The following is a 26,757-nucleotide window of genomic DNA, read 5'->3' on the forward strand; positions in this document are numbered from 1 at the left end:
GATAAACTACGATAAAAAGGGACTATGCCACAAGTATACACTACTTTTTTTAAGTTTGGGCTTTGTAGGATTTCAATATTTTTATTTTGGCTTTGAAAGAATCATTTCTACATCATTTCAATAGCTACAGTTATTTGGTATAAAATACAGAAAAAAAAAAAAAAAAATATATATATAATAAAAAGTTGTTGTTGGAGCCGTAATTCTTTGGGTGTCCCGAGTTCTAGTCCTGGCTTGTGGACCTTTCCCAATCTCACCCGTTTTGCTTTTTGTCAATTAACTGTCCTATCCAAATAAAGGCTAAAAATATATATATATATATATATTCTGATTTGTTGCTCCAGAAACATTAAACAGTTGTGCAGTGTAATATTTTTGTCTAGACATTTTTTCAGGATTGTTGATGGGGTGTTATTTTAGTATCGTTTTTATAGTTTCAGTAACCGTTTGTTTTAGTTTTTTTATTATATTTTTGTTTTTAATATCTCATTCTAGTTAAGTACTTCAACAAACTAAAATGAGAAATGTCTCAGTTATGATTTTAACAAAAACCCTTATTTGAATAAAGAAAAAAATAACAGCTCGAGTTTTTTTTTTTGTAACAATGTCTTCATTCCTTTTTTTAATGCATGTTTGGAGCAAAAAAAAAAAAAACTCACAAACCGCATTTTTGTAGAGCTGTACAATACACTGTAATATTACTATACGGATTTATGCACATCTATAATGTAATAGTATTGTGCATTGCACAGGCTGACAAACTCGGTCCCTTTAAGTAAAATTTCAGAAGAGCATCAATGTATAGTTTGTTAAATTATATATAAAAAAAAAAAACTTTATTGCCATTTTTACTATAGATTATACACAAACTTAATAGCAACACTTCAACACTAATCCCAGTCGGATAATACAAAATGCATCAACCAACATCTCACTACAGAGTGCAAAATGTTGGGAATAATATTAAAAAGAAAAATGGAATTAACAGCCTTTAGTAATGCAAACTTTATTTACATGAAAAGAAAGATCCAGTACTTCATGCCATGATCCTTAAAAGAAAGAACTCAATTCTTCAAAAGTTATGAAAGCTTCAGAGATGCTTGGAACAGACGAAAGAAAACCGCAAAAAAATGGTAAACAGTGTTGAATGGATTGAAGTTGAGACCAAGTAAAAGCGACATTAATTTAGATTTCTCTAAAATGTCTATTTAAAAAAATAATAAACAAGCGTCAGTTACACATTACAGCATTCTGCACAGGAAAACTGTACATTGAAAACCCTAAAATAACAAAAGCCTGGTGTGGTTAGCCACTGTATGTACAAAAACAACTGCACAATACTAACATACAGAAAATGTTTACTTATTATACAATTTAGACAGACAGAGTTATTTATTTTTTTATCCTACTTCACATAACCGTAAACTATGCATGCGTTTACCCTGAAAAACGCTGGGATGGTGGAGTTTGGGGAAGTCTGCTGACTATCTAGTGCGTTAGCATAGAATGAGGCGAGGCGCCGATCTACTGGCGGTTGCTCTTTATCCTCTCCAGCCTCTTTTTGAGATCGTCGAGGTTGGAGGCGGGGGAGGAGGAACGGGTGGGGCTGCGGGAGTGCGACTGCTCCTGCTGGAAGTGCTCGCGGGACTCCTTCAGCTGGGACAGTTTGCTGTGGAGCATGTCTGTGGAGGACGCCACCGATGGTCTCAGGGAGCTGAGTGGAGGGCGGTCTTCCTCTGGCTGCATGAGAAGATGCAAATTCACAACTCATTTATATATACTGTAAATAAATGGTTAAATGAGCCTATCTTGCTGATTTCAGATGTATTAATACTTTAACTTTTTATTAATATAAGAAAAAAGTTAAACAATTTGTAATAAAATCATAAAAATTAGTTGTTAAAGATAAAAGGATCATAAAAAGCTGGGCGTCAAACACGTAATATTGTGTTGACCAGTTTATTTTCATGTAACAGCTTCATGATCCAAGTCTATGCAACAATATTGAAATGAAGTGATTCAATGACTTGTCAATTGTGTCTTGACTGGGGTTTTAATGAGACGCACCGTTGAGTTCTCAAGTCCACGTCGTTGCCGTAAGATCTTCAGTCTCTCGTAGTAGGCGGCGGCGTTCAGATCTTCTCCATTACTGCTGACGGGTACAGCGCTAGAGCTCGGCAAATACGAGTCTGTGCCGTGCTGAGGGATTACTGAAACAGAAACCTTAGTATGCTAAAATCAAGACAACAAAACAAAAAGATGTTTTATGAAAGTTGGTGCAACTCACCTGTGGAGGTCTGAATTCTGCCTTTTCCTTCACGCTCCGACTCAATCATGCGAAGTCCTCGCTCCACATAACTCTGGAAAAACTGGGACGTGTTCCTCAAAAAGGGCTCGAGGTCTGCGTCAGAGTACTTCTGCTTGTATTCGTACAGCTCTGTCAGACCCTGAGAAACAACACACACGCTGATGTAGTATTGAATTGAGAACCACAAAAAAGTCTGCCGATTTCGCAAAAATTGGAAGTCTTCACAAACTGTTGTTACCTCTTTAGTGTTCTCCTTGGAGCCAATCTTTTTGAAGATCTCAGAAAGGATGTCGCTCACCTTGGCCTTGATCACTTTGTCATCCTATCCAAATCAAAATGCAGTTTAAGAAACCAGGGGTGCATTTCCCAAAATCATTGTTAGCTAACTATGGTCATTAGTTCCAATGAACTCTATTGGTAACGATGGAGCTTGCGACCATAGATCTTTTGGGAAACATACCCCAGATCGGCCACTACAATTTTTCAAAGTATAATCAAGATGACGGTTTCAGTTGAGACCCAGCAGGACATACTGATCTGAGGGCGCCCTTCTCTGTGCTCTTGTCAGACTTGAGTCCGGAGAGGTTTGCTGAATGCTTGACCACCCGTCTCAGATGCGCCTCCAGTTCCGACTCATTGCGATTCTCAATCATGGACATGTGATCTAATATCTATGAGAGGGACATTTACAGATTCCTTTCATAAAGCAAGTTTCATGAAAAACTTTAAGGCTCTATTAAAAGGTCTTAAATATGTACCTTGGCACCGGTGAGCCTGCAGAGCGTGTGCAGAAGCGTCTTCAGCGTCCGGTGGGGAACGTCACTCTTCAACTGTTTGAGCTTCTCTTTAGGGAAAACCTTCATGAAGTTGTGCACATCCAGCAGGATGCGGTCCAGATTAATACTGTTGATGGTCTGTGGCAGGAAACGGATCATTCTCCATAGACACTGCATAAGACAGAGACAGGTGTTATTTAAAGAGGAAAAAATTAAGTCATACTTGAATAAAAAGTGCCTGATTTATATTGAATGTTACGTTGGAACAGGATTAGGAAGGTTTTTTTTTTTTTGGTTTATTTTTATCATTTAGCATTTTAGTATCAAGTATATTAGGGATGGGAATTATACCAGTAGGAATGTCAAAATCAAGAGATTTTGGACTATCGTGATCTTGCTGTGCAGTCATGAAAACATTGTACACCCTTTTTAAGCATTTAGTTTAAACAAGTGATTTTAAGCTGTTGTAACTCAATCAGCAGTGAAAGAGAACTTGGTCTCTCAGACAGCACGCGCATGTAGCTAAATGTTTCAGAAACACTTTCAGAGAGGCACACGGACAAGGTGCTCATAGAACATGAGTATTTATTTTTGCTGCTTTATAGACCTTGATCGGTTAAATAGACACTTGTATTTGTCAAAATGCCCATCTTTGCAAGTATCCTCAAACACTAATTTATGTCTTAGCTCTTAAAGTGATAGCAGTCTAATATTCCTACAGTCAGTCATTCATGTTAATCAAACAAGAGAGGAAATCTCTTACTGCTTGAATAAATCACTTAGTATATTAAATATATTTTTAATTTACAGAGTAAAGAACATGCAGTGTTTTATTCATTTGAGTACTTTAGACAACATATGCAAATTTCTTATGTTCTCCTCACTGCAAGTCTTTTTTAATTGCAGTCCGTTTGTTTTTTTCAGCTGGCAAATAATTTAGTTTTTTCCCCCTCCTATAATATTCATATTTTAATTATTTTGAGTGATTTTTAATAGTTTGAGTTTACAATAAAACTGACCTGGACACTGGACTGAATAGGCTCGGAGTTAATCTTCAGTTCTCTCTTCACAGCAGTTCAGTCAGTGTACTGTTTGAGTGCATGCATTACTCCGGGATATTTGTTTGTTTGAACTCTGATTGTCAGCCACATTAAAAAAAGTTAACAGCTTAAGTCATTTGTGGATTAATGTGTATTGGAGACACGAACAGTTTCAAACGATTCCGTTCGATTTGGTGAATGGATTAAAAAAAGATCCGGTTAAATCGAATGATTCGTTCGCGAACCGGATATCACAAACTGCTTTGTTTTGAACTCTCTCACAAAACAGACACGGAAGAGAAGACAATGCTGAATAAAGTCGTAGTTTTTGCTATTTTTGGACCAAAATGTATTTTCGATGCTTCAAAAAATTCTAACTGACCCTCTGATGTCACATGGACTACTTTGATGTTTTTCTTACCTTTCTGGACATGGACAGTATACCGTACACACAGCTTCAATGGAGGGACAGAGCTCTCGGACTAAATCTAAAATATCTTAAACTGTGTTCCAAAAATAAAAGGTCTCACTGGTTTAGAATGACATGAGGGTGAGTTATTAATAACATAATTATGATTTTTCGATGAACTAACCATTTAACGGTGTTTACCAGTCAGAAAAAAGAAAATGCAATTAACATAACTGACATTATGTGAACGCATTATTGCCCATGATTCATCAGTGCATGCGGTTCAAATTAAAACGTGTTCATGTTAAATTATATTCTCTACCTTTAAAATTACCTTTCCGGGTGTGTGGGTGGAATTAAGTGCATTCAGTTTCATTTGAGGATTCAAATTCAAAAATACCAAAAACAACTTAATTGCCATGACTTCTGGGTGAGTAATACGTAACAGCCATGTAAATAATTTTATCCATCATGATTCCATTGAATTGTGGAAAGTAACAAATCCTACAGGCTACAAAACAAAAGATACAAAGAGTTCTGCTTGCAATATGACGTTCAAATGCCAACATGCATATACGCCTACAAAGGGCACCAGTCATACCTTCATGACAAGTTCAGAGAACATGGGGGAGCCAGCAGTGCTGATAAGACTGTCCTGCAGCAGCACCAGCAAAGCACTGGAAAGAAAACAACCTTTAACCTACAAGCATCGATTACAGTCAGTCTGCAGTGTCAGCCAAATGTACACAGAACGGTAAACAAAAAGTTTCCTGTAGAGGACTTGCAGCCCAGCACTGCTAACCTCAGGATGTTGGTCTGGTCAGATTTCTCTAGCACTCGAACCACGAGCAGGTTGACAGAGCGAATGAGCTGCTGTCCGTCCTCGATGTCCTCCACTCTGGAGTCCAACATCAGCGTGATCAGACCGTGCATCAGGTCCTTCAGGACGCCCATGGAGGCCTCCCGTGCCAGACTCTCAATTGAGAACAGCTGTAAATGGGGACACAGTGACTCAGCACGCCAAAGAACGATGACTTTTGTTTGCTCTGCAGACACACCATGCATTTTAAAGCATAAACTATTTAATGCAAACAAAAGCTGTTTGTCTCTGGCAATACAATACTAGATGTGTTCAGAAATTAGGCCTTAACTTCCTGGAATCCTCTATGCTGAAACAAAAGCGCTGTTTCCAAACTAAAAGTAAAGCAGGACTCACAGAAAGCATGTTTCCTATGATGCAGCTGTAGAGTTTGAAGATGTCCTTCTTGTCCAGCCGATCGTCGGCCATGTGCGTGTTATAAATGAGCCGCAGCTGCATGAAGGTGGCGATGAGGAACTGGTCGATGTGTCCAGACATGGCTTCCGCTTTGTCCGCCTGCCTCAGGACCTCATCAATCTGCAGAAAAAAAAAAACCACAGGGAAATGTCTTCTTGAAAGTGGAAATTACTGTGAAAAAATTATCACCGTATTTTTCGGACTATAAGTCGCATCAGTCCAAAAATACGTCATGACGAGGAAAAAAGTCGCACTGGACTATAAGTCGCATTTATTTAGAACCAAGAGAAAACATTACAGTCTACAGCCACGAGAGGGCACTATGATTTCAGTGTAGACTACAGGAACACTGAGCAGTATATAGCGCCCTCTCGCGGATGTAGTCGGTAATGTATTCTCTTGGTTCATTTCTCTTAGTTCATTTCTCTTGGTTCACGTCAAATTAATTTTGATAAATAAGTCACACCTGACTATAAGTCGCAGGACCAGCCAAACTATGAAAAAAAAAAGTGTGACTTATAGTCCGGAATATACGGTAATTTCTTTATTAAAAAGAGATGTAAAAATCCAAATAGTGCAAGTTTGACACCCACCTGTGCCAAGGCTTGGATACTGGTGTTAATGTCCCCACTGGCCACCTGAGAGATGACAAAGTTGATGGTGGAGGCACTGCTGTTGTGAATGTCATCAAAATGAGGAGAGACCGGACGCATCCTAAAAACAACACAAAAAAAAAAAAAAAAAAAAAACACTATACACTTTAGCATTTCAGAAGCCAAAATATTTTGACGTAATACTTTTACCAGAAACAAAACAGTGCTAGACTCTTACTTGCGCTCCGGAATCATGACCGGCTCCAGAACTTCATCCAGTTTGTGCTGCACCAGGTCAGGGATGTCGCTGGCACATGTGTGGTTGTTCTCGAACACCTCCAGATCCAGCTGAAACTCCTTTGGGATAGACGGAGCCGACTGCTCCAAGTGAGCGTTCTGCGCCCGAGCTTGACTGTTGAAAATGGAGGAAGGGGTCACTTCTGCTGCATTTTTATGCCATATATATATATATATATATATATATATATCCCCACAACATGAATAAAAGTGGCCAAAATTTTTTATTCCATACCAGCCAAACTGAAAGGATCAAAGTGTTAATCCACTTATGATTTTCGTTGCAATAGAAAAATTTGCAACAATGAATATTAACATTTGAAATGTGCTTTTAATTTGTCTCAAGTAGGGGAGAATACAATAAACATCAGTTAAAAAATAAAAATCTACGTACACATAGTAGTTAAATTGGTTATTTTGTGAAGTTTGCCCTCACTCAAATGTTTGCTAAATGGCATAGCTTTTATCGAAAATTTTGCACAAGTAAAGAATCACACAATCAAGTTAAAAAATTTGGGGTCAATAAGATTTTTTATTTGATACTTTATTTTAATGCATCCTTACTGAATAAACTAACAATAAAAATCCCAAGAATTTCCTAATCTTAAATTAAAAAAAAAAATTATATTTCAAAAGAATCCTGAAAAAAGGCTGCTAAATCTTCAGTTTTGCAATCACAAGAATAAAAATGTAAAAAAAAAAAAAGAAAAAAAAAAAACTTTTATTTTTAAATTTTCATAGTATTGTAAAATACTGTGGATTTCAATGAGTTTTTGATCAAAGCCTTGGTGCATTTATGGTGCAAAAGAAAGAAGAAAAACTTGAATTCTAGCATGTATACATATTTCATAAGCATCTTAGATCATAATTAAAATTTCTGTGTTCATTTTATCAAACCGTGGAAACATGCTTTACTTGTAAACATTTATACTGAAAAAAAGAAAAAACAAAAATAAATTGAGCAAACACATATGGATATCAATATGAGGCAGAAAAATATTTGGCTATATCAGTCATAAATATGATCTAATAATCTCCCTAATATTTCAGTCCAGTTTTTTTTTGTGATCTCTAGACCTCCAGGATGTCAGGTGCCTTGTGAGCAGTGGCTACAGCTGTACGGCAGTACTTACATCCTGTAAGTGCGATACATTATTCTGTCCATGGAGGGCAGCGAAGAAAAGAAAGGAATAGTAAGAGGAGAAGAGAAAGACTTAAGGTTTAGAAATAACATGCAATGACACCAGAGCAGGGCTCGCAAAATACTCAAATCCCTAATAGCCCTTCAGGCAGGCATTCTTCAGATTTTGGTAGCCTAAAATTAAACTAGCAATAATAAAAAAAATAAAAAAATAAGCTGAACTTTACTGCAGACAAATCAGCAAAAACTAGCAAATAGGGATGTAATGATTCACTCAACTTTCGATGAGATAAAATACATGATACAGATTACACTGTACAATTTTCTTACAATTTATATATTTTTGACACAATGAGAAGACATTATAAATGAAAAAGTTGTCCATTTATTATTTCAGACAAAATGCTGCATATTTCTTTATGAAATCAAAAAGTAAAAAAAAAAAAAAAACTAAATTCTGCGACTGAATAAATTCACTTCTTGTCATGAGAAAAAGTGACAGAAGCAGCAGTTGTGAGTGGGGTGGCCATCCCCGCCCCTACGTTAATTATTTGGAATGTGTTAAACTGAAGAGAGAAAAAAAAAAAAAAAAAAAAAAAAAAAACACCTTCGTTAAACAACTACACTAAAATATTTATACATTAATATATATAATTATTTTTTTTTTCTCTCAACACCGCGCCACCGGCGGTTGTTGGTCCATGACTACCGTGGTGGTAAAAATCACCCACCGTCACAGCCCTACTTGAATGTTTTAAAATGCTTAAACGTTTGAATTGGCAAGACTTAAAAACAAATGCAAACGATCAACTGCAAGCTGCGCAAATCCACAATCATTATTAGCTTGGATTTGCGCAGCTTGACAGTTAACAACGGCTCCATGTAGTAACAGCTGCTCTATGTGAAATCACGCACCTGATGGTATTTACCGCTGATTAGAGAACCGGTTTTGATGAGATGCACATTAATCATCGGCGATATATATTGTGCACCCCTAGTTTCAACCCTAATCACAAATCAAGAAAATAATTTTAGATCACGATTCAAGACGGTGATGAATTTTGGTAGCCCGATTAGAAAACCCAATAGTCCAAGGATGTCGGGCTAGCGATTTTGCGAGCCCTGAAGATAGAACGAGACAGAATGAGACTATGTGCATATAGAAAGTATTACACATGGACCAGGAATTCCCGTATAATATCCCTTGGATTTCAAACCATCATTTAAGAGTGCATAAACAGTACAAACCTGAGTTTGTTGGGCACTTCCTCTTGAGCAGGCTTGCGCAAGAAAGTAGAATTGGGATTGGTGGGATGCTCTCTCTGAGGTCGCTCCTGTTTGGCTGATGCTGCAGGTGTCTTCTTGGCCGAACGTTTGATTCTCTCCTCCAGCATGCTCATTTCTTTCTCAGACAGCTTGACAATAATAAAATGTTCAAAGTTGAGTTCAGCATGACATAAGAAATCAAAAGGTGAAACATTCAAGTTTGAGGGTAATTAGTCTTTTACATTGCCAATGAGTTTAAAGACTTGGTCTCCACAGGCGTTGTAGGCGGCAACGACTGTATTGAGCGCAGCATTGCGGACTGTGGTGTCACGGTCTCCGATGTGAACGGCAATTTCTTTAAGTGCCTTGGCTGGAGTTGGCTGGCAAACATTCATACCAAAGTTCTCAATCAGGCAGCCGAGCTCTTCAAGACATTCTGAAGACAGAAACAGTCACCATAAACACTTTCCACTGTAAAGAATTGTGTTTGAGAAACCAAATCCATGTGCAATTACCACATCTCTGCTTGGAGTTCTTTGATTTGGTCCCTTCCATAAGGAAAGGGAAGACTTTACTGGCCGCATAGACTTTACACAGAATTGTCAGAATAGCTCTGACATCTTTACGCACCACATCCTTTGACTCGCCAACCTGAGCAAGGACAAGAAACCAAAAAGCTCCATGTTAGGCGGTGGGTTTCAACAAATTAGATGCATGTTATTAAGTTGTTTGGATGGATAAAAGCCCACCTTGAGGATCAGGTAGGGAATGAAAGATGAGGCCTCATAGTCATTGAGCTGGTAGTTCTTCCTGCTCAGCATGGTGAAGAGCAGCTTTAGGAATTCCAGGGCTTTCATCAGCACACTGGTGTTTGTGTCAAAGAATCGCAATGTGAACCACTTTAATATCAGATCTAGACAGCCAATCACAGCCTCACACTCGGCCTCCATGTGCTGGAAAATACAGTTAAAAGATAAGTTATAGGTCTAGTGTAGATTGATATGATTTGACTCGCCAATTACTAGATGACTCACCTCGATCATGGCTCCAATAGCTTTTACATGGCGTTGAAAGTCAAAGTGGAAAAGTTCATCTTGCAGCCACTTGGGCAGACATGTGGACATTTGTGTCTTCAGCTGCTCCACATACTCATCACGAGGAGTGATGAAGTTCCACTTGAGAATCTGAAGAGTAAAACATGCATGAGAAAAAAAAGCCTAATTTGTGATACTCAACAGCGCTGGCAAATGTTCATGAGAACAGTTCAAATGCTGCTCACCTTCAATGCCTTCTCTTCCTTGATCCTCTGCTCTTTGCCATTGGGAACGAGGATGAAGATGGGGCCAGATTTGTCCTCCTCATCTTTTGCACCAGCCTTAACTGGAGGTTTCTTACCCACAACACCCTAAAAGGGTCAGGAAAACAATTGTTACACGGAATAAAAATTTAGAAACAAGTTGTTACTTCATGTCAACAAGATCTTTGATAGTAATGCCTCAGTTTGGTAAACAGGTTTAAAATTATGAATCCTTTAGCTAAATGTATATTCATTTGCTCATGTGGGGTTGTAACGCTTACAATATTAACACCAAATTTAAATCAGAGTCATAAATCATGAGAATACTTTGTGCTCAAAATCAACAAAAATAAAGACTTTAACAATCCTGCTCCTCCAAATCATGTATTCTGCCATTTTAGAGATGTTCATCAGCAGCACCATGCGAATGTGTCGTTTATGTGCAGAAGTACTCTTGATAATAACGAAAGACGAGATCTGGAGAAGAATTGTTGAATAAAGTCTTAAAAAAAAAACAAAAAAAAAAAACAAGACTTTACCAAGGTCCTTACTAGTGCTGTCACTTTTAGTTCGAAAATCAATTGCACAATCGATTGGACCAACCAAAAAAAAAAAAAAAAGTGAAAATGAAAATAGGGAATCGATTTTAACCATATATGTACACTATTAATTTTAAAATTAAACCATTAAAAAATATACATGTAAGAAAATTCACAAACAAGCAGAAAAAGAAAATAAAGAATTCTGAAAGTACAGTATGCCTTGCGAAAGCTAGACAGAAAACACCAGCAATTTTACGCGCCTATAAGACCCATTGACGTCGAAAGCGACCTCTTATGCTGCGTTCACACCAAACGCGAATAGAGCGCCTGGCGCGAATGATTTCAATGTTAATTCAATGTAAAGACGCGTTTACGCAGGTCTGGAGGTCTCGCGGCACGGTAGACGCAAATTAATCTCATTTGCGCATCTAGTTACAGGAGATTCTTAGTTATGAAAAGGACCATTGCTAGCTTACAGCGACCAGCTTTTGTGGTGGAAGATTGGCAGTAATACCCCCACCTTGTGCAGCTGTACCTGAGGGTCCCTGGGACATCAGTGTGGTCAGAGCGCGTCTTCTCAACAGCTGAACATAGTGAAAAAAAAAAACGCTCTGCTCTGGACCCCGAAAATGTTGATCGACTTGTTTCCCTGTCCAATAAATTTGTAATGGCCCTAGCCTTTTTGCACATTTCATTATGCCTGCCTAGTGCCGCCTAGCCTAAGTGTCGGTTACGTTCAATAAAAAAAAAAAAAAAACAAAAAAAAAAAAGACACTTTAGAGAACAACATTTATTTAAAACAAAACATAGAATCCGATTCATCCTCAGACTCTTTTTACTTGCATGGAGAAATAGACCAAAACCTAAGGTCACATTCAGTAGACACTTTCTTTTTTTAGTCTTCGAATGAACAGTCCCTTGTGTATTACAGACCTGTGCCCATATTCACAAAACATCTTAAGGCTAAAAATAAGTCATTACTCGGGTCTGCCCTAAATTTAGGACTCCTAAATATTTTAATTTGAATATAAAGAGAATTTCACAGAGTTTTAATACTAAAACTAGCTCTTAAATCTGTGAAAGGTTAGGAGTCGTGAAGAGGACTCCTAAGTCACTAAGAACAAGCCACAAACTATCCTAAAGTGGCTGTTGCCTGCAATCTGCTTCTGAACAAACATTTTAGAAACATTTGATGATAATGTCCTATCACCTTTGGTTTTGCAGGCTATCCAAAAATTACCTTTGATAATATCCTTGTTTTCATTAACCAGTAAAAATGTGCCAACATCATTTTTAAACCTTTATATGGCAACAGCGTGCGCTACAATATTTCTATGAATAAATCTCTGACAGAGACTATCAGCCAATCTAAGGTGATCATAGTTAGTAAGCATGCTGACATCATCCACAGCAACCAGGTCAACCCCACCCTTACTCTTAGCTTAAGACTTCTCTCTATTCCTTTGTAAAATTTGTCTCCGCAGCTTTGTGAATTGGTTTTAAGAGAAAACTCCTAGCTAAAAATGTTTAATGCCATTTAGGAGAACTCTTAGCGGTAAGATGTTTTGTGAATATGGCCCCCGATGTTTCAGTCACAGTTTGAGAAAAGGTTTTAAATCTTTCATGAGCAGCAACTCCCTACCCAAAACAGGCAAAGCAGAAACACTGAAATGTGTCACACCTTTTTAGCTGCAGGACCTGCTGGTTTAGCTTTCTTAGTGTCTGGTTTGGGTTCAGGTTCACTGAAATCTTCAAAGGGACTTTGGTTCCTGGCTGGAGCTGTAAAATAAAAAGTTCAAGTTGAGTCCAGCATCTTTAATAAAAAAATAAATAGATAATAAAATAAAAGGATATAAATTCTTTTAAAAAGACTCCATTACCCCCAAGAAAAGGGACAGAAAAAAAAAGCAATAAAAAAAAGGTGGGTGATCTTTTGGTGTGCATATGTTTGATTATCAAATATGCAAATATACACTTGTTCAATAAACCAGGCAGTAAGTGGTGGTCATGTTAGTTGTGATTAAAGGGAAAGTGCACAAACCTGGGGCTGGTTTGGCAGCTGGGGCGCTGGAGGCGGGAGGTTTGGAAGCTGCAGCTTTGGCAGGAGCTGCAGGCTTGGCTGGCATCACTGCCCTGGCCTTCTCCAGCATGCCGACCACCTGGTCCTTTGAGGCTGGCTGCAGAAAGACAAGAGTGAGACTAACGTTAGTCTATAGTTAAAAGTTTATCCATGTGTTTTGCTCTTATTAACCATCTAAATTAACATTGAACAAAATCATACTTTTATTCAGGATGCATTAAAGGATCAAAAAGTGACGGTAAAGACATTTTTAATGTTTTTAAAATTTATATCTAACTGACTCTACAAAAATATTAAGCAATACAACTAAGCAGCAAATCAGAATATCAGAATGATCTCTGAAACTGGAGTAATGGCTGCGGAGAGTTCACCACTTCGCCTACTTGCCTTTAGTTTGCCGGCAGCCTTGCTCATCTTCTCATAGCCCAGGTGCATCATGAAGGTGGGAAGCGCATCCTGAGCTTTTTTGCGCACATCGCCGCTGCGGTCCTCCAGGCAGGCGTACAGGTGAGGCACGCACAGCATAAGGTCTGCGGGCACCGTACGCAGTGTGGGCAGCTTCTCAGCAAGCCAGCCCAACATCTACAGAATTTTATTTTATTATTAACTTTATTAAAATAAAAACACTTAGATTGAGTTGTTTTAAATGCCAGTCATACAGGGTAAACCACATGTGCCATACTTCCTGTCTGAGGAAGGGGTTTTCCTTCTTGAGCTCTTCTGATAGGTCCTCTCCTTCAAGCCACTCCTTCATTCCAGTCTGCTCCACCCATACGTTCAGCGTTGACAAGGCAGCAGCACGGACGTTGGACTGAAAGTCAAATTTCAAGCAAATTAGAAACAATTTACACTCTAGCGGAATGTTATCTGAACAGCCAACAGCCAGACAAGCAGCACAAGAAGTGTAATCACTTCCAATCAATGTTTAATACCTTGCTATCACCAAGAACCGTAATAATTGGAATTCCCAGATTCTTGACATGCTGCTTGAGAGAGGGACCCATGGCAGTGGCTATCTGCTGCAGAATATTGAGAGCCTGCTGGACCTACAAACACATTTTTTGCAATTACAACCATGCCTTTAATTGAATGCTACAACTGAAATGCCTGGATGGCAATGGGGAGCATCAAAACACACTAAACTACATTCAAATATTTTATTTCAGACATTAAAATAATTAGAATTACCAGTAGTTTGTTGGAATCACTGAGACGACCCTTCAGTGCCATCGGCAGCTCACCGATGTTGGCCTGGATGAATTTGGCCTCAGAAATGACTGCTGCCACCTCATCAAGCCCCTCCTTCCTTATCTTCCAGTTCTTGTCGCTGATCTTTGACACCATGTCCGATGTGATTTTATCACTGTGAACGAGAATCAGTCACTTAATCTCAACTGTTTGTTTGCGCTGGGATCTAAAATCTGCTTGATGAATGTATCATTTGAAAATAACTAAGTAATGTTACAGTGACCTGATATCAGTTCTGGGCAGCAAGTCCATGATGTCTCCGGCTCCACCGTCCACCTCCACTTCTTCAGCAGCGTCTACCTCCTCTTCTGCTCCTGCTTTTTTGGTGCCACGGATGGGGGCGGGAGGAGACTGACCCTGCATCTAGTAAAGAAAAGGAGGGAAATTAACAAGTGTCTTAGCCCTCAAGGGGCTTGAATGTTATTGATAGCGTAAAAAACATTTAAAGCACATGCTGATTGATGGACTAGCATTACTCACTACCTTCCAGCAACACTACATTCAATGAAGGTAAAATAGATAAAAAAAATTCACTTAAATGGAACCCTAAAATGAGTATACTGTAGTACATGTTGAATTTTGACATAGCTAACCTTTAAATTAAGCTTACAGTAAGTAATAAACCATACTGAGCATTAATTAGTTGAGTATTGTGCATTTTTTTCTCACCACAATTTCTTAAAAGCGGTTTATTGATTTTAATGCAACCAGAACCGTTAGGCAGAACCGGAAAATTTCTAACGATTCCCAACACTGTGTCGTGTAATGTACAAAATCGAAAACTACCCGATCTCTGCTTTATTACAGTTTGCACATATATTTGTCGCAAACGTTGATCTGCCTTCAAAACACATGGTAAGAGTCACACGATAACATGCGCCATCACTACAACACACCCTTTACGGCATTGGGTCTGGCTTTTGTTCAAACAGAACTCATTCCGGGACTGAATTCGGCAATATTACCACCTCCCCAAAACCGGGATCGATCCTAGAATCAATTTTCCAGGACCAACGTGCAGTGTGAAAGGGGCCTTAGGGGATCTTAAAGGGTTAGTTCACCCCAAAATTAAAATAGTCAATGACACCCTCATGTCGTTCCAAACCCATGAGACCCCCGTTCATCTTCGGAACAGTTTAAGATATTTTAGATTTAGTCCGAGAGCTTCTTGTACCTCCATTGAAAATGTACGTACAGTATACTGTCCATGTCCAGAAAGGTAATAAAAATATCAAAGTAGTCCATGTGACATCAGAGGGTCAGTTTTGTGCCCAGCATCGTGAACGCACTCACAACATACCCAGAAGAGAAGACAATGCTGAATAAAGTCGTAATTTGTTATTTTTAGACCAAAATGTATTTTCGATGCTTCAACAAATTCTAACCGACCCTTTGAGGTCACATGGACTACTTTGATGATGTTTTTATTACCTTTCTGGACATGGACAGTATACCGTACATACAGTTTCAATGGAGGGACTGAGAGCTCTCGGACTAAATCTAAAATATCTTAAACTGTGTTCAGAAGGGTCTTACGGGTTTGGAACGACATGAGGGTGAGTCATTAATGACAAATTTTACAACAAATTGTTTAACTTCTTTGCACTTTCATCTCTTATTTACTTGTTTGTTTTACTATTGTTTTTTCTTATCGTTTTATTTTATTATTCTCTTATTTACTGATTTATTTACTTGCTTTTGTTTACCTTTGTTTTAGTTTGTTTACTTTTACTCAGTTTTTCGTTTATGTTCCTGGTTATTTAACTTACAATAAATCAAAGAATATCAGTCAACAAATGCCTTTTGAAATCTGTTTCAAATACAGTTTAAAATACATCAGTAGAGTGAAATGAAGATTTTGTCTTAGCAAACAATCTGCTTTGATAAACAAGGTGTAACTAATGGACAAAACATTGTCATTACAGACAATGAAGCCGTAAAAACACCCCTATTATGTAGACATAAGCTAGGTAGGGAGGGACTAGAAATAATAAGTTAAAACAATAAATAAGCAGGTGTGGTTCAAATTATTATGTACATAAAACAGGTTTCAATGAAAGCCAAAACCTATTGATGGTCAAGTCAACTATTTGAAACAGCCACTTTCAAATACTGTTTTTCAAAAGGGTATATTTACCTTTTCAAACTCTGCATCAATTTGTGAAAGGAGGGCTGGTTTTTCGTCTTCAAAGAACATGCGAAGAGGAGCGCCCATGTACAGATACATGACTCCCAACAGAGTGATCGCTGATGTCCTCACAGCCTGAAGTTAACACCAACACAGCTCATTACACACAATTATACCAGGATTTGCAGTGTAGTTTGAAAAAAGGTCAAGATATTGCAATTATATTCCAGGCAAATAATGTTTATTGATCATCACTAGTAAATGTTGCACATAAAGGGACCAATAAACATGCCTATCCACTTGAAGTGCACAACAGATGTTTGGTTACATATACTGAAACCATGATCAGAAAACTACTCACAGGATTTGTGGCACCCAGAGCAGTTTTGACATTGCTGATGAACGCCTTGACATTTATTCTGGATTGAGGGGGATTAGATTGAGAGTCATAATTGAGAAAAAGATTAACTGCATGAAAGGAAAAAAAGCCCAGGTATACACTGCTCACCCTGCAAATCCAAACTCCTTCATGGCATTGGCCAACCAATTCAAAGTCTCTGCTTGGTTTTTAGGGTTTTTCTGAGTGAAAGCCATTGAGACAACCTGACAATTAAGAAACAAGGGCAAATAATTAAAATAGTAATACAAATTGTATTATTCATTAATAGTGAAGTTTAATAATCAAATAAACCACTAAGTATTAGCAAAGTCTCATTAAGACAAGTCATGTCACTCCATGGCCATCTTTGTAATGCATCTCTGGCTTCCAAGTGCAGCTCCTATCTCTTTGAATGGGGAAACATTCCAAAACTGTTCACTAACTTTAGGATTAAGTTTCATATTTGAAATCACCAAAGAAATCTGACAAAATGCTTATTTCTCAGGCTAGAACGTCTCAGAGCACTGACTGTTTCTATAACAATGGGGACTTCTAACGGCAGCTGCAGTGACTTTACCGATTACCGCTTTCATTCAGAAGGTGGGGCTTCCTGGGATTGAGCAGCCATATTGAGCTTTGCATTTGTCCCCATCAAAAAAAACTATACGAATGACATGTCTTGGGTATTCTACAGTTTTAGGTATTAGCAACAAAAGTATTAAAAATGTCTATAACAATGATACAACAGCAACACCACGTTTTTACACTTCAATTACTACTTTTAAAGTAGAACAATAAGCATTATGTACTATACTTATTACAACTATTTTAGTAATTTAATAAGGATCCAATATTAAATGTCTATTTTTGTACCATTACTGCTATTATTATTAGAAAATACATTAGAGAAATCTAATTATTTGTGAATTTTCCTGCTAGTTTAAAATGAAGAAAATCCTACACCACAAATACCAACCTGCTCAGCAGTCCACGGCAGAGAACAGGCCTCCCCAATCGCAGTGAGAGCCTCTTTAGCATTACTTCCACACTTCACATCTCCAATCTTATCAACCAGACCATCCAGAACCACCAATGCTGATGTCTTTGAGAATGATCCCTTTTGTGCAATTAAACCCACAATGTGAAGCTTCATCTGCATGACCTGGAGACGGAAAAGATACTTGAAACTAGCACCAGATCAAAAGCCAAACACTGAGAATTAAGAACAGCCCTACGATGTTAAGAGGACTACCTGAAAGTTGGTCTCTTTCCATCCAGGTTTCTTAGCTAGCATCTTGACTAAAGCCTGGCACGGCATTTCAGATTTGTCCATCTGCTCCACAGCCTAAGCAGAACACATTCAAGTTTAAAGCATGTTCCTCAAGATTAAATCATTGCAAATAAGATGGAATGGCACAAAAGGTAGAGACACAAAATCCAGGCACCCTCTGAAACTCTTCCATGCTAGCAAGTCTCTCCTTCCAGTTACCGCTGTCCAGCAGCTGCATACAGGAGGCTGGGAGCACAGCAGCAGCCTTCTCCTCACAAACTTCAGGCTGATTAACACATTAACAACAATTACCTTACAGTATTGCATTATACTATCATCTTTTGGTCAAGTTCGATAAAATATTAAATAACTCCATGTAAAGTTGCAGACATACCGATAATTCTGTCTCAACAATCTCCTTTGTCTCTGAAGCTTTCTTGGACTTTGCACTTGGGGCAGAGGCAGGTTTGCCCTTCTTGGGAGGTCCTGCAGCCTGTTTATAAATGAGACATTAATTTGCTCTGCATAAAAATAAATGATTTAACAAAAGGACCGATTATACCTTTGCAGGAGCAGCTTTCTTAGGAGGCCCAGATGGTTTGGCAGGTGCTTCAACAGGTGGAGGTGCTTTTGCAGCAGCTTTCGCTTTCTTCTCTCCTCCAGCGCCACCACCTCCTCCTTTCTTTCCAACAAGCTCCACTTTATCAGCACATTCTTTTATCTATTTATGCATGAAATGAGAAGGAAGAGTTTTGCACTAGTTCCACCCAGTCTGTTCGCTGACTTCCTCGATACACATTTGCAGTTAGTACAAAGGTGTGGGTCAAATTTTACAAGGTTCCAAAAAAAAAAAAAAGGCTGACTGTTTTATTGACATTAAAAACACCTAATTATTTTGCTGTTACAACAGAACAACAATTAAAACATTTTTTTTTTTTTTTAAGACCATCATTTAAAATACAAATGAATTATCTAAAACCTTACACCTCATATTACAAATTTAACTATAATTTGTATTTAAAATGTAACGAATCTCTCGGTACAAGAGATTCTATAAATCTATTAAAGAATATAGGATATGCATGTCCATTTTTCAAATTTTTTACACAAGTCACTGAATTAAATAAAATCATACAAAAAAAAACACTTTGGCAAATCCAACTGTAGATAGTGTACCTAAATTTTAAATGCTTCAAGTGAATGTTTTTTTAAGACTAAAATAAATTTGTAATGTAATTTATCAGTTATCAGTATTATATTAGCATTAATGTGCCTCAAACTGCAACCTAAATATCACAATGCACACACACTAAACATTTTTACCTTGTCCAACTTGAGTTTGTCAACATCAGCCAGGAATGGGTTAACTGCTTTCTCCCCAACTACCTTCAAGGCTGTCCCCAAAGCCTCAAAAGCAGCATCTCTAACCTCCGGAGCAGAATCATTCACTTGCTGCACAGAGTGAAGAGGGACCACCAATATCAAGACCTGAAGACACGTTTCATTAAGTGTTTCAGTGCGTTGGCTGGTGAGGAACCTGTACCTTGAGGAACGCTGCACAGAAGGGCTTCAGAACGCTTTTTGGCAACGTGCTCGGGGTGCAGTGACGGAAGCTTCTGGCGAGGAACAGTGAAGCCTGTTGCTTGATGGACGGGTTCTTGTTGTCCATCACTGCCAGAACATCCTCACTGATGTTTTGCAAGGTTGTCTGCAATACAATTGCCATTTTCCAGGTTATAAATAACTGATCAAATTTCAAAATATGTCAATTGACACCATGCATTTTGAATACTCACAGTAAGGAAGACTGCATCAATGGCCTCCTGCAAGGCCTGAACCACCTGAGGTTTCTTCTCCTTGAACTTCTCCAAGATGGTTGGCACCACCTTAAAAAAAAAAAAAATATATATTCTATTTACTTTGAACAACCATCATGATTTGCTTACGTTTTTTCTGTGGAGTTCATTTTACGTCATGGTGAGCACTTACATGACCTGCATATGTCCCAAACTTTTTCCTCAATCCTGTTGCCAGTCCAGCCAAGCATTTGGCTGCCATGGCCACTAGCATCACATTGGCATCTTTCCCAATGACCTAGAACAACAAATGGGCGCATTTTCTAATGGCCTTGCTCACACAGGAGATCCCATTACCCAGAATCCAACTAGGACTGTTACCTTCTTTAATGCTCGAGCCAGGTCCCCATAGTCTCCGCTCTCTAGTTTTGGGTTCTTAGTCAAAGCCTCCACTGCCTCCAATGCTTCCTTCCTCTCCTGCCATTTTTTTGCTTCCTGTAATGAGAAAGCAAATGATGCAGGAATGAAACTGACAAAACCCAATATGATTTAAACAGATCAGCGGTATGTTGTTCTGACTCACAATTTTCTCATAGAAGTCTTTAGGAAGTTTAGAAAGGATCTCGAAGGCTTCCAAAAGCTCATAAGGATCCACCGGAGCAGCGTCAACCTCATCATCATCGTTTCCTAAATTCAGAATTTAAATTAAAGTTTTTAAATTAAAAAAAAAAAATCTATCCATCCATCTATGAACCTGAAGCAAGAAACCAGTCTTAAGTAGCACAGGTATATTTGTAGCAATAGCCAAATATGCATGGCTAAGGATTTCATTTGGACAGCTTTAAAAAGGTGATTTTCTCAATATTTGGTTTTTTTTGCACCCTAAGATTCCAGATTTTCAAACAGTTGCATCTCAGCCAAATACTTTGAAGTGACGTGTGGCCAAGTATGGTTACCCATAACCAGAATTTGTGCTCTGCACTTAACCCATCCAAGTGCACACACACAGCAGTGAACACACTCAATGACAGCTACTCGCAGTTGTTAAAGAAAGCCTCCTGGCTTTGTGCTGGAAACTAATTAATTACTAAGGCAGTACTTCATTACTGTGGCATACCATGACAGTCAGTTATAAAAACAGGATTAAAAAAAAAAAAAACACGACATTTAAAATATTATAACTATCAATATTGTCTTCATTATAGCTAAAATTTTATGCTGAACTTTCACTACCATCTTAACCACTGACTGCTTTTTGCACTGGTGCAGAAGCTGTATTCTCACCGTCTGCCTCATCTCCTCCTGCAGCCTGCTGTTGTTCAAACTTGGCCTTAAGGTCCTGCTGAGAGCGCAAGAACCTGGTCTGCTTAGGAGCTGCAGTTGGCAGTTTTACCCATTCTTCCTCCAACTCTTTCAACTGAAAGAAAAGGATCAAATAAGTAACATTACAACCTGTATACACCATTAACATGGAGAGATGAATGCCTCAACTCAAAAGATCTAATCTATATGAATCTCAATGCGCATTTATAAATGGGCACATTATGTATTTGAAAACTTAAAATGGAGAAAAGCAGTATCACCTGTACAGAGTTAATATTCTGGAGGGGAGTTCGCAGCGCATCACGGATCCATCTATAGATCTCCACCGCCAGCAATTTGGCCTCATCTCGAACTGCCTTTTCTCGAGACTCAAACAATTTTTGCAACACTTTCACAACAGGCTTGAGAGTTATGATCTTCGATCCAAATTCACTGAAAAATAACAAATTTACAAGTATTTCATACTGAATAAGTGACAACAAGTAAGTGTCAATTTGACTAATGCATTTCCTTCAGTCTGATGGTTAACAGGTTTAAAAATTGCCTACTCACCAAAGTGCTTTCCTTAGTGTCTCAATGCAAGCGACAACAATCTTGGGGTTCTTGTTATCCAGTCCTTTGATAAGCTCATCCTGGACCACCTCTGCTTTCTCAATCTCTATGTAAATGAGACAGATATCAGCTCCCAGCTCCTTGGCTCGCGCTTTGGGCTGGTTGAAGACTTTGCCGACCACACCAGAAACCACTTCTCCTGCTGTCCTGTAAGACAAGACTCTCCATTAGATCCCATGAAACGGTTAGTTCACCCAATAATGAAAATTAGCCTGGGTTTTAGACACCCTCAAAGCATCCTAGGTGTATGTGACTTCTTTCAGATGAATCCAATCACTTATTAAAAACTGTCCTGGCCCCTCCAAGCTTTACAACGGGGTAATGCGGGTGTCAATTGTCAACAGTTCAGAAGACACGAAATAAAGTGCATGAACCATAATAAAACATAATAAAGGACTCCTGTAGTGAATCAATACATTTTTGTAAGAAATATCCATATTTCAAACATAAACCCTTTTCCCTCACTTCCGCTGCCTGTCATACGCAGAAGCCGTTCCGGCGGATGATGCAAGACATCAACGTTGCTTGAATAGTGACAAATACGGAGACAAAACTCTGTTCACGATTTAAAAACACAAAACGAGGATTTGTAAAGAAATGTCAGAGGATTCCGATATAAGCCAAGAGGAGACTGGTAAACCAAGAAAACCATTTCCTTTGCTCCTGCACGATGCATACGTCCTACTATATCATCGGCCTGAACGTCTTCCGTGTACAACAGTCAGCGGAAATGAGAAAAAGGTGTTTATTACATTTGAAATATGGATATTTCTTACAAAAATGCATGGATTTCACTACAGGAGTCCTTTATTCACCAAACGGAGCCATGTTTATTTCATGTCTTCTGAACTGTTGAAAAAAAGACACCTGCTTAGCCCCATTGAAAGGCTTGGAGGGGCCAGGACAATTTTTTATATAACTCTGACTGGATTCGTCTGAAAGAAGAAAGTCACATACACCTAGGATGCTTTGAGTGCGAGTTAAACCCAGGCTAATTTTCATTTTCGGTTGAACTAACCCTTTAAGACATTATAGATACTAGGCTCTATACTAAATTCTATATTGCGCCAAGTATGTTCCTCATTAAATGCAACAACCTGAAGACAACACAGATAGCTAAAATTATTTTCCTTCAATAGAAAATATTCAAAGCAAACAGAGTAAATCACATTAAAACATCATAGAACAAGTTACTTGGTTTCACATTGTTCCTTTATCAAAGCTCAATTAAAACAATCAATACTCTACAAAAGAGTTTATTGTACCATTAGCAAAGACTGACCAGATTCAATCCGGCTATATTTAGACAGTCACAATCAAGACATCAACTCAAAAATGGAAAGCAGTGCACAGAGCAGCAGAAATGTAGGCCTTTTTTTAAGCAAATCGCAGTGTTCCTCATGGAAAAATTAGCAAATGAGAAACCTTTCCATGTTTATAGGAACATAGTACCTTTAACCCATTCAGAAAGCAAGACCTGCTTTGCTTGATGACTCTCACTCAATCCAGAAATAGACTTTGACCAGGTTTCACATTTCTGCTTTGTTCCAAAACTCAGTTGTAAACAAAAAGCTCTTACAAAACAGTATCCTATTTAAAACCGGTGACAGAAACAAAGAGATGTTCAGGGATGGAGGAAAAAGCAAAACACAGCCATTAAATCCTTCAAGGACAAAATCTGTGGTTTTTGAAACTCGCTTGAAGCGACGATCACTTTTTTTCAAAGACTTCTGCTGCGTAAACTACTTCTATGGTGCTTCTTGGCATTTTGGGACAAAATGGGACTACTTACTTGCCAGCCACGTGTGCATTCTCGATAAAAGCAAGTGCTGCCTCCAGTCCTTTGAGTTGGGCTACGGCATTTGAATCTGTTACAAATTTCTTGATAAGTCCAAGGTATTTGCCCCATTCTGGGCTCTTCTCATCTTCTATCTTCTGGAAGAGCTTCAATGCTTCCTCGTATCCATTTAATCTCGCTTTCCAAATCTAAGGCAAACCGGAAGATCAATCATGACAACGAACAACCAAATAAATGAGCTCGTGAGTTAATTTAACTGACTCACTTTCTTTGGGGCCTGATATGTGTTTAAGTACCATTATTCATAATACAGGACACAATCTCAAGGTCACTATGTATATGAAATGCTTATCATCCTGAGTGTTAATGTGCTTTATATGCAAAAACTCAGGTGTATAAAAGTACCAGCTATTAAACTCAATTTCTATCAAGAAACTCAAAGCAAAACTTCTTGGTAACACTGTAGAATAATGTTCCATTAGTTAATGTTAGTTAACTACTTTAGTTAACATGATCTAAGCAAGAACAATCCTTCTATAGCATTTATTAATCTTAGTTGATGTTAATGTCAACATTTACTAATGCATTATTTAAATCAAAAGTTGTGCTTGTTAACATTGGTTAATGCACTGTCAATTAGCATGAACTAACAATGAATAACTGTATTTTCATTAACTAATGTTAACAAAGATTAATAAATACAGTAATAAATGTATTGTTCATTGTAATTAATAAATTAACTAACATTAACTAATGGACCATTATTCTGAAGTGTTACCAACTTCTTTAATGTGGCGTGACCAAGCAATTTAAAAATCTGTCATCTGAACCAGATGATTCAAACAGAAGCACTATTCACTACCATCTCCCCCGATTGTCCCGCCTCTTTACTACAAGTTCCAGCAAGAATAAAAATGAATGAAAATCAGAGGGTATGTTGAAAGAAGCAACACAACTGGCTGGAATGCATCAGCTATCATGCGATTGTCCAATCAGTTTAAATTGCTGGAAGACGTCACATGTAAACAACCTGTCGGCTAACATAACATTCACCTTAGGAAAATTCTCCAGTAGCTACTTAGAAAAGTTAACTATAGAAAACATAAGATTAAAAAATAATAATAATAATTACCTTTATATTTTCATGTTCAAAAGGTTGAAAAAAAAAAAAAAAAAACCTTTAGCAAGGACGCATTAAATTGATAGTGACGGAAAACATTTTTAATGTTACTGTTATGTCTCAAACTTCAGCATTACCATAGAAGGAATAAGTTAAAAATATTAAGTTAATTTTAAATAAACTTCACAATTTTACTTAAAAAAATGCAAACTTGAGCATAAGAGATTTATTTTAACAACATTAGTTTTGAACAGTGTGTTACATTAATTACTACATTTAAACTCAATTCTATCAAATAAACATCTAAAGGTTATTTAAGAGTGTCATTTGCAGTGGTTTGGCGCAGAAACCACATAACTGAAAACTGACACTTTCTTTTTATTTAAAAACCTCAAAATTAGTTTTTGGGTGTAAATGATGCAAAATGACTTAGCATGACTTTGTGAGTCGTGACAACCATATGGCAAAGAGGTTGTTCACTTGTAAATGAGATTGCTGACAACATAGACAAAGACATAGCTTGAGTTTAATTCAGTGTTTGCATGCATTTATCTATGAAGGCAACAACTAGGGTGAGCGAATTGCTGACAGTTCACTTCTACAACCACAAAAACTGGTCTTCTTACACCATAAGGGGATTTTGGACAGGTCAAAATATAAAAGTAGACTGGATCACTCACCTTGTGTTCACATTTCTGGTCGATGGGTAACTTCATCCATTCACTGTCATCCCCCATGGCTGTTTTTGGTCTGTCTTATCTATTCAACTAAACAAAAGAAGGGGAAACTTTGGTTGCTTGCATAACATACAAAGCAGAACAAACAAAAAGTCTATTCATTTTTACACTTCATCAAAGCTTTCTGCCCTAAATATGTAAAAGTTAAGACCACATGCATAATTTTAGAGTTTAATGTTAGACATCTTTGAGCTCATCTGATGCATGCAAACAAACATCTAAAGCACTCAGAACAAATGTAATTAAGATGGAATGAGAAAGCTGACCAGCTTGTTAAAATAACTTTGCAAGATCATCATCCACATACATTTAAACAACCACCTCCAGTCAGAGGGAAGAAATTCTTGAGTCACTTAACAGCAAACGCACACATCATCCAGATCTGCAGCCAAAGCAGAGCAACATTCACTAATGCATCTCCCAGAAGAGGCTGGTTTCATATTACACATCGATCCTAGCCGAAAAGTAAATCATTGAACACAAAAGCCTAGTCTATGTGAGGAAAACACAATATATGCACAAGATACGTGTTGAAGAATGATGCATGCAGAAACGCTGCCAATTTAGCCCGCCCAAAACAAACATAATACAGGACAGTTATACGCAATAGCATCCGTTTAAATGACTTGGCAGCATAAATAATAAAATGTAGTAGTGTGAGGGTTTTAAAAACGCTACAATGCTTTGCAGCGCATCACACGTGAGAACACTATCGGGGTGCAACAGAGCCGTTAGTGACCCGCAGCTGCTGTCGCTCGGTCCGTCGCCTTTAGCAGGATAACCCGTTTAAATATGGTCCTACTTCAATCAGGACACAGAAAATCTATTCCTTACAGCCTTTTAAAACCATTTCTGTGTATGGTTTATTTAGCTTCGAAGTGTAAATATGGCTAAATTTAAATATACCGGTTAGCTGTTAGCACATACGCGGCCCTGGCTGACTGTCTGTTAGTCTTGCAACAACATAAACCATCACGAGATTCAAACAAATATCGCAATTTCACAGCTTTCCCCAATAAACACAAGGCTTGAAATGTCAAAATTAACCTTTGCCCTCTCATCCAGCATGATATGCGACGATAAGAGGAAAATCCCGACTAACACTATTGTTTGTCATACATAAAAACAGCTTCATATTATTCAGTCCGTCACTAAAACTGAGGCCCTAAAAATACAACGCAGCAACCAACAACGAGGCGGAAAAAGCTTAAAACGACTTTCGTGTAATATTCTCCCATCTCTCCCGATTATAAGTAAATATATAAATTTTAGTTACCTGCTTTTGGAGAGGGAAGCCAGGGCGACCTTCATCAGCTGGGAC

The 26,757-nt window shown here is 38.1% G+C and overlaps 1 protein-coding gene across 4 annotated transcripts; it reads right to left on the reverse strand.

Moving 5' to 3' along the window:
- Positions 1-1,198: 1,198 nt before the first annotated feature.
- ckap5 (cytoskeleton associated protein 5) lies at positions 1,199-26,673 on the reverse strand. Of its 4 annotated transcripts, none has more exons than XM_059536584.1 (45): positions 25,758-26,673; positions 25,380-25,486; positions 23,574-23,767; positions 21,722-21,928; positions 21,430-21,601; positions 21,131-21,263; positions 20,430-20,533; positions 20,228-20,341; positions 20,040-20,144; positions 19,847-19,936; positions 19,594-19,758; positions 19,374-19,502; positions 18,613-18,771; positions 18,445-18,543; positions 18,226-18,336; positions 18,033-18,125; positions 17,757-17,942; positions 16,910-17,004; positions 16,763-16,820; positions 16,411-16,536; positions 14,497-14,636; positions 14,214-14,388; positions 13,958-14,071; positions 13,708-13,836; positions 13,413-13,607; positions 12,987-13,122; positions 12,627-12,724; positions 10,386-10,511; positions 10,141-10,290; positions 9,856-10,059; positions 9,622-9,757; positions 9,349-9,542; positions 9,089-9,255; positions 7,833-7,856; positions 6,641-6,814; positions 6,403-6,523; positions 5,750-5,929; positions 5,336-5,523; positions 5,135-5,210; positions 3,067-3,255; positions 2,842-2,979; positions 2,547-2,630; positions 2,288-2,447; positions 2,068-2,210; positions 1,199-1,740 (listed from the first exon to the last, which is right to left on the reverse strand). In XM_059536584.1, the coding sequence occupies exons 2-45, from the start codon at positions 25,434-25,436 to the stop codon at positions 1,525-1,527; spliced, it is 6,054 nt and encodes a 2,017-aa protein (XP_059392567.1). In that variant the 5' UTR covers positions 25,437-25,486; positions 25,758-26,673; the 3' UTR covers positions 1,199-1,524. The 4 variants fall into 4 exon arrangements, with proteins under 4 accessions (XP_059392567.1, XP_059392568.1, XP_059392569.1 ...); XM_059536585.1 differs by having other exon boundaries at positions 12,987-13,118; positions 13,409-13,607; XM_059536586.1 differs by lacking the exon at positions 7,833-7,856.
- Between the last annotated feature and the right edge of the window lie 84 nt (positions 26,674-26,757).

Source organism: Carassius carassius, chromosome 43 (assembly GCF_963082965.1).
Source record: "Carassius carassius chromosome 43, fCarCar2.1, whole genome shotgun sequence".
Classification (NCBI taxonomy): domain Eukaryota; kingdom Metazoa; phylum Chordata; class Actinopteri; order Cypriniformes; family Cyprinidae; genus Carassius; species Carassius carassius.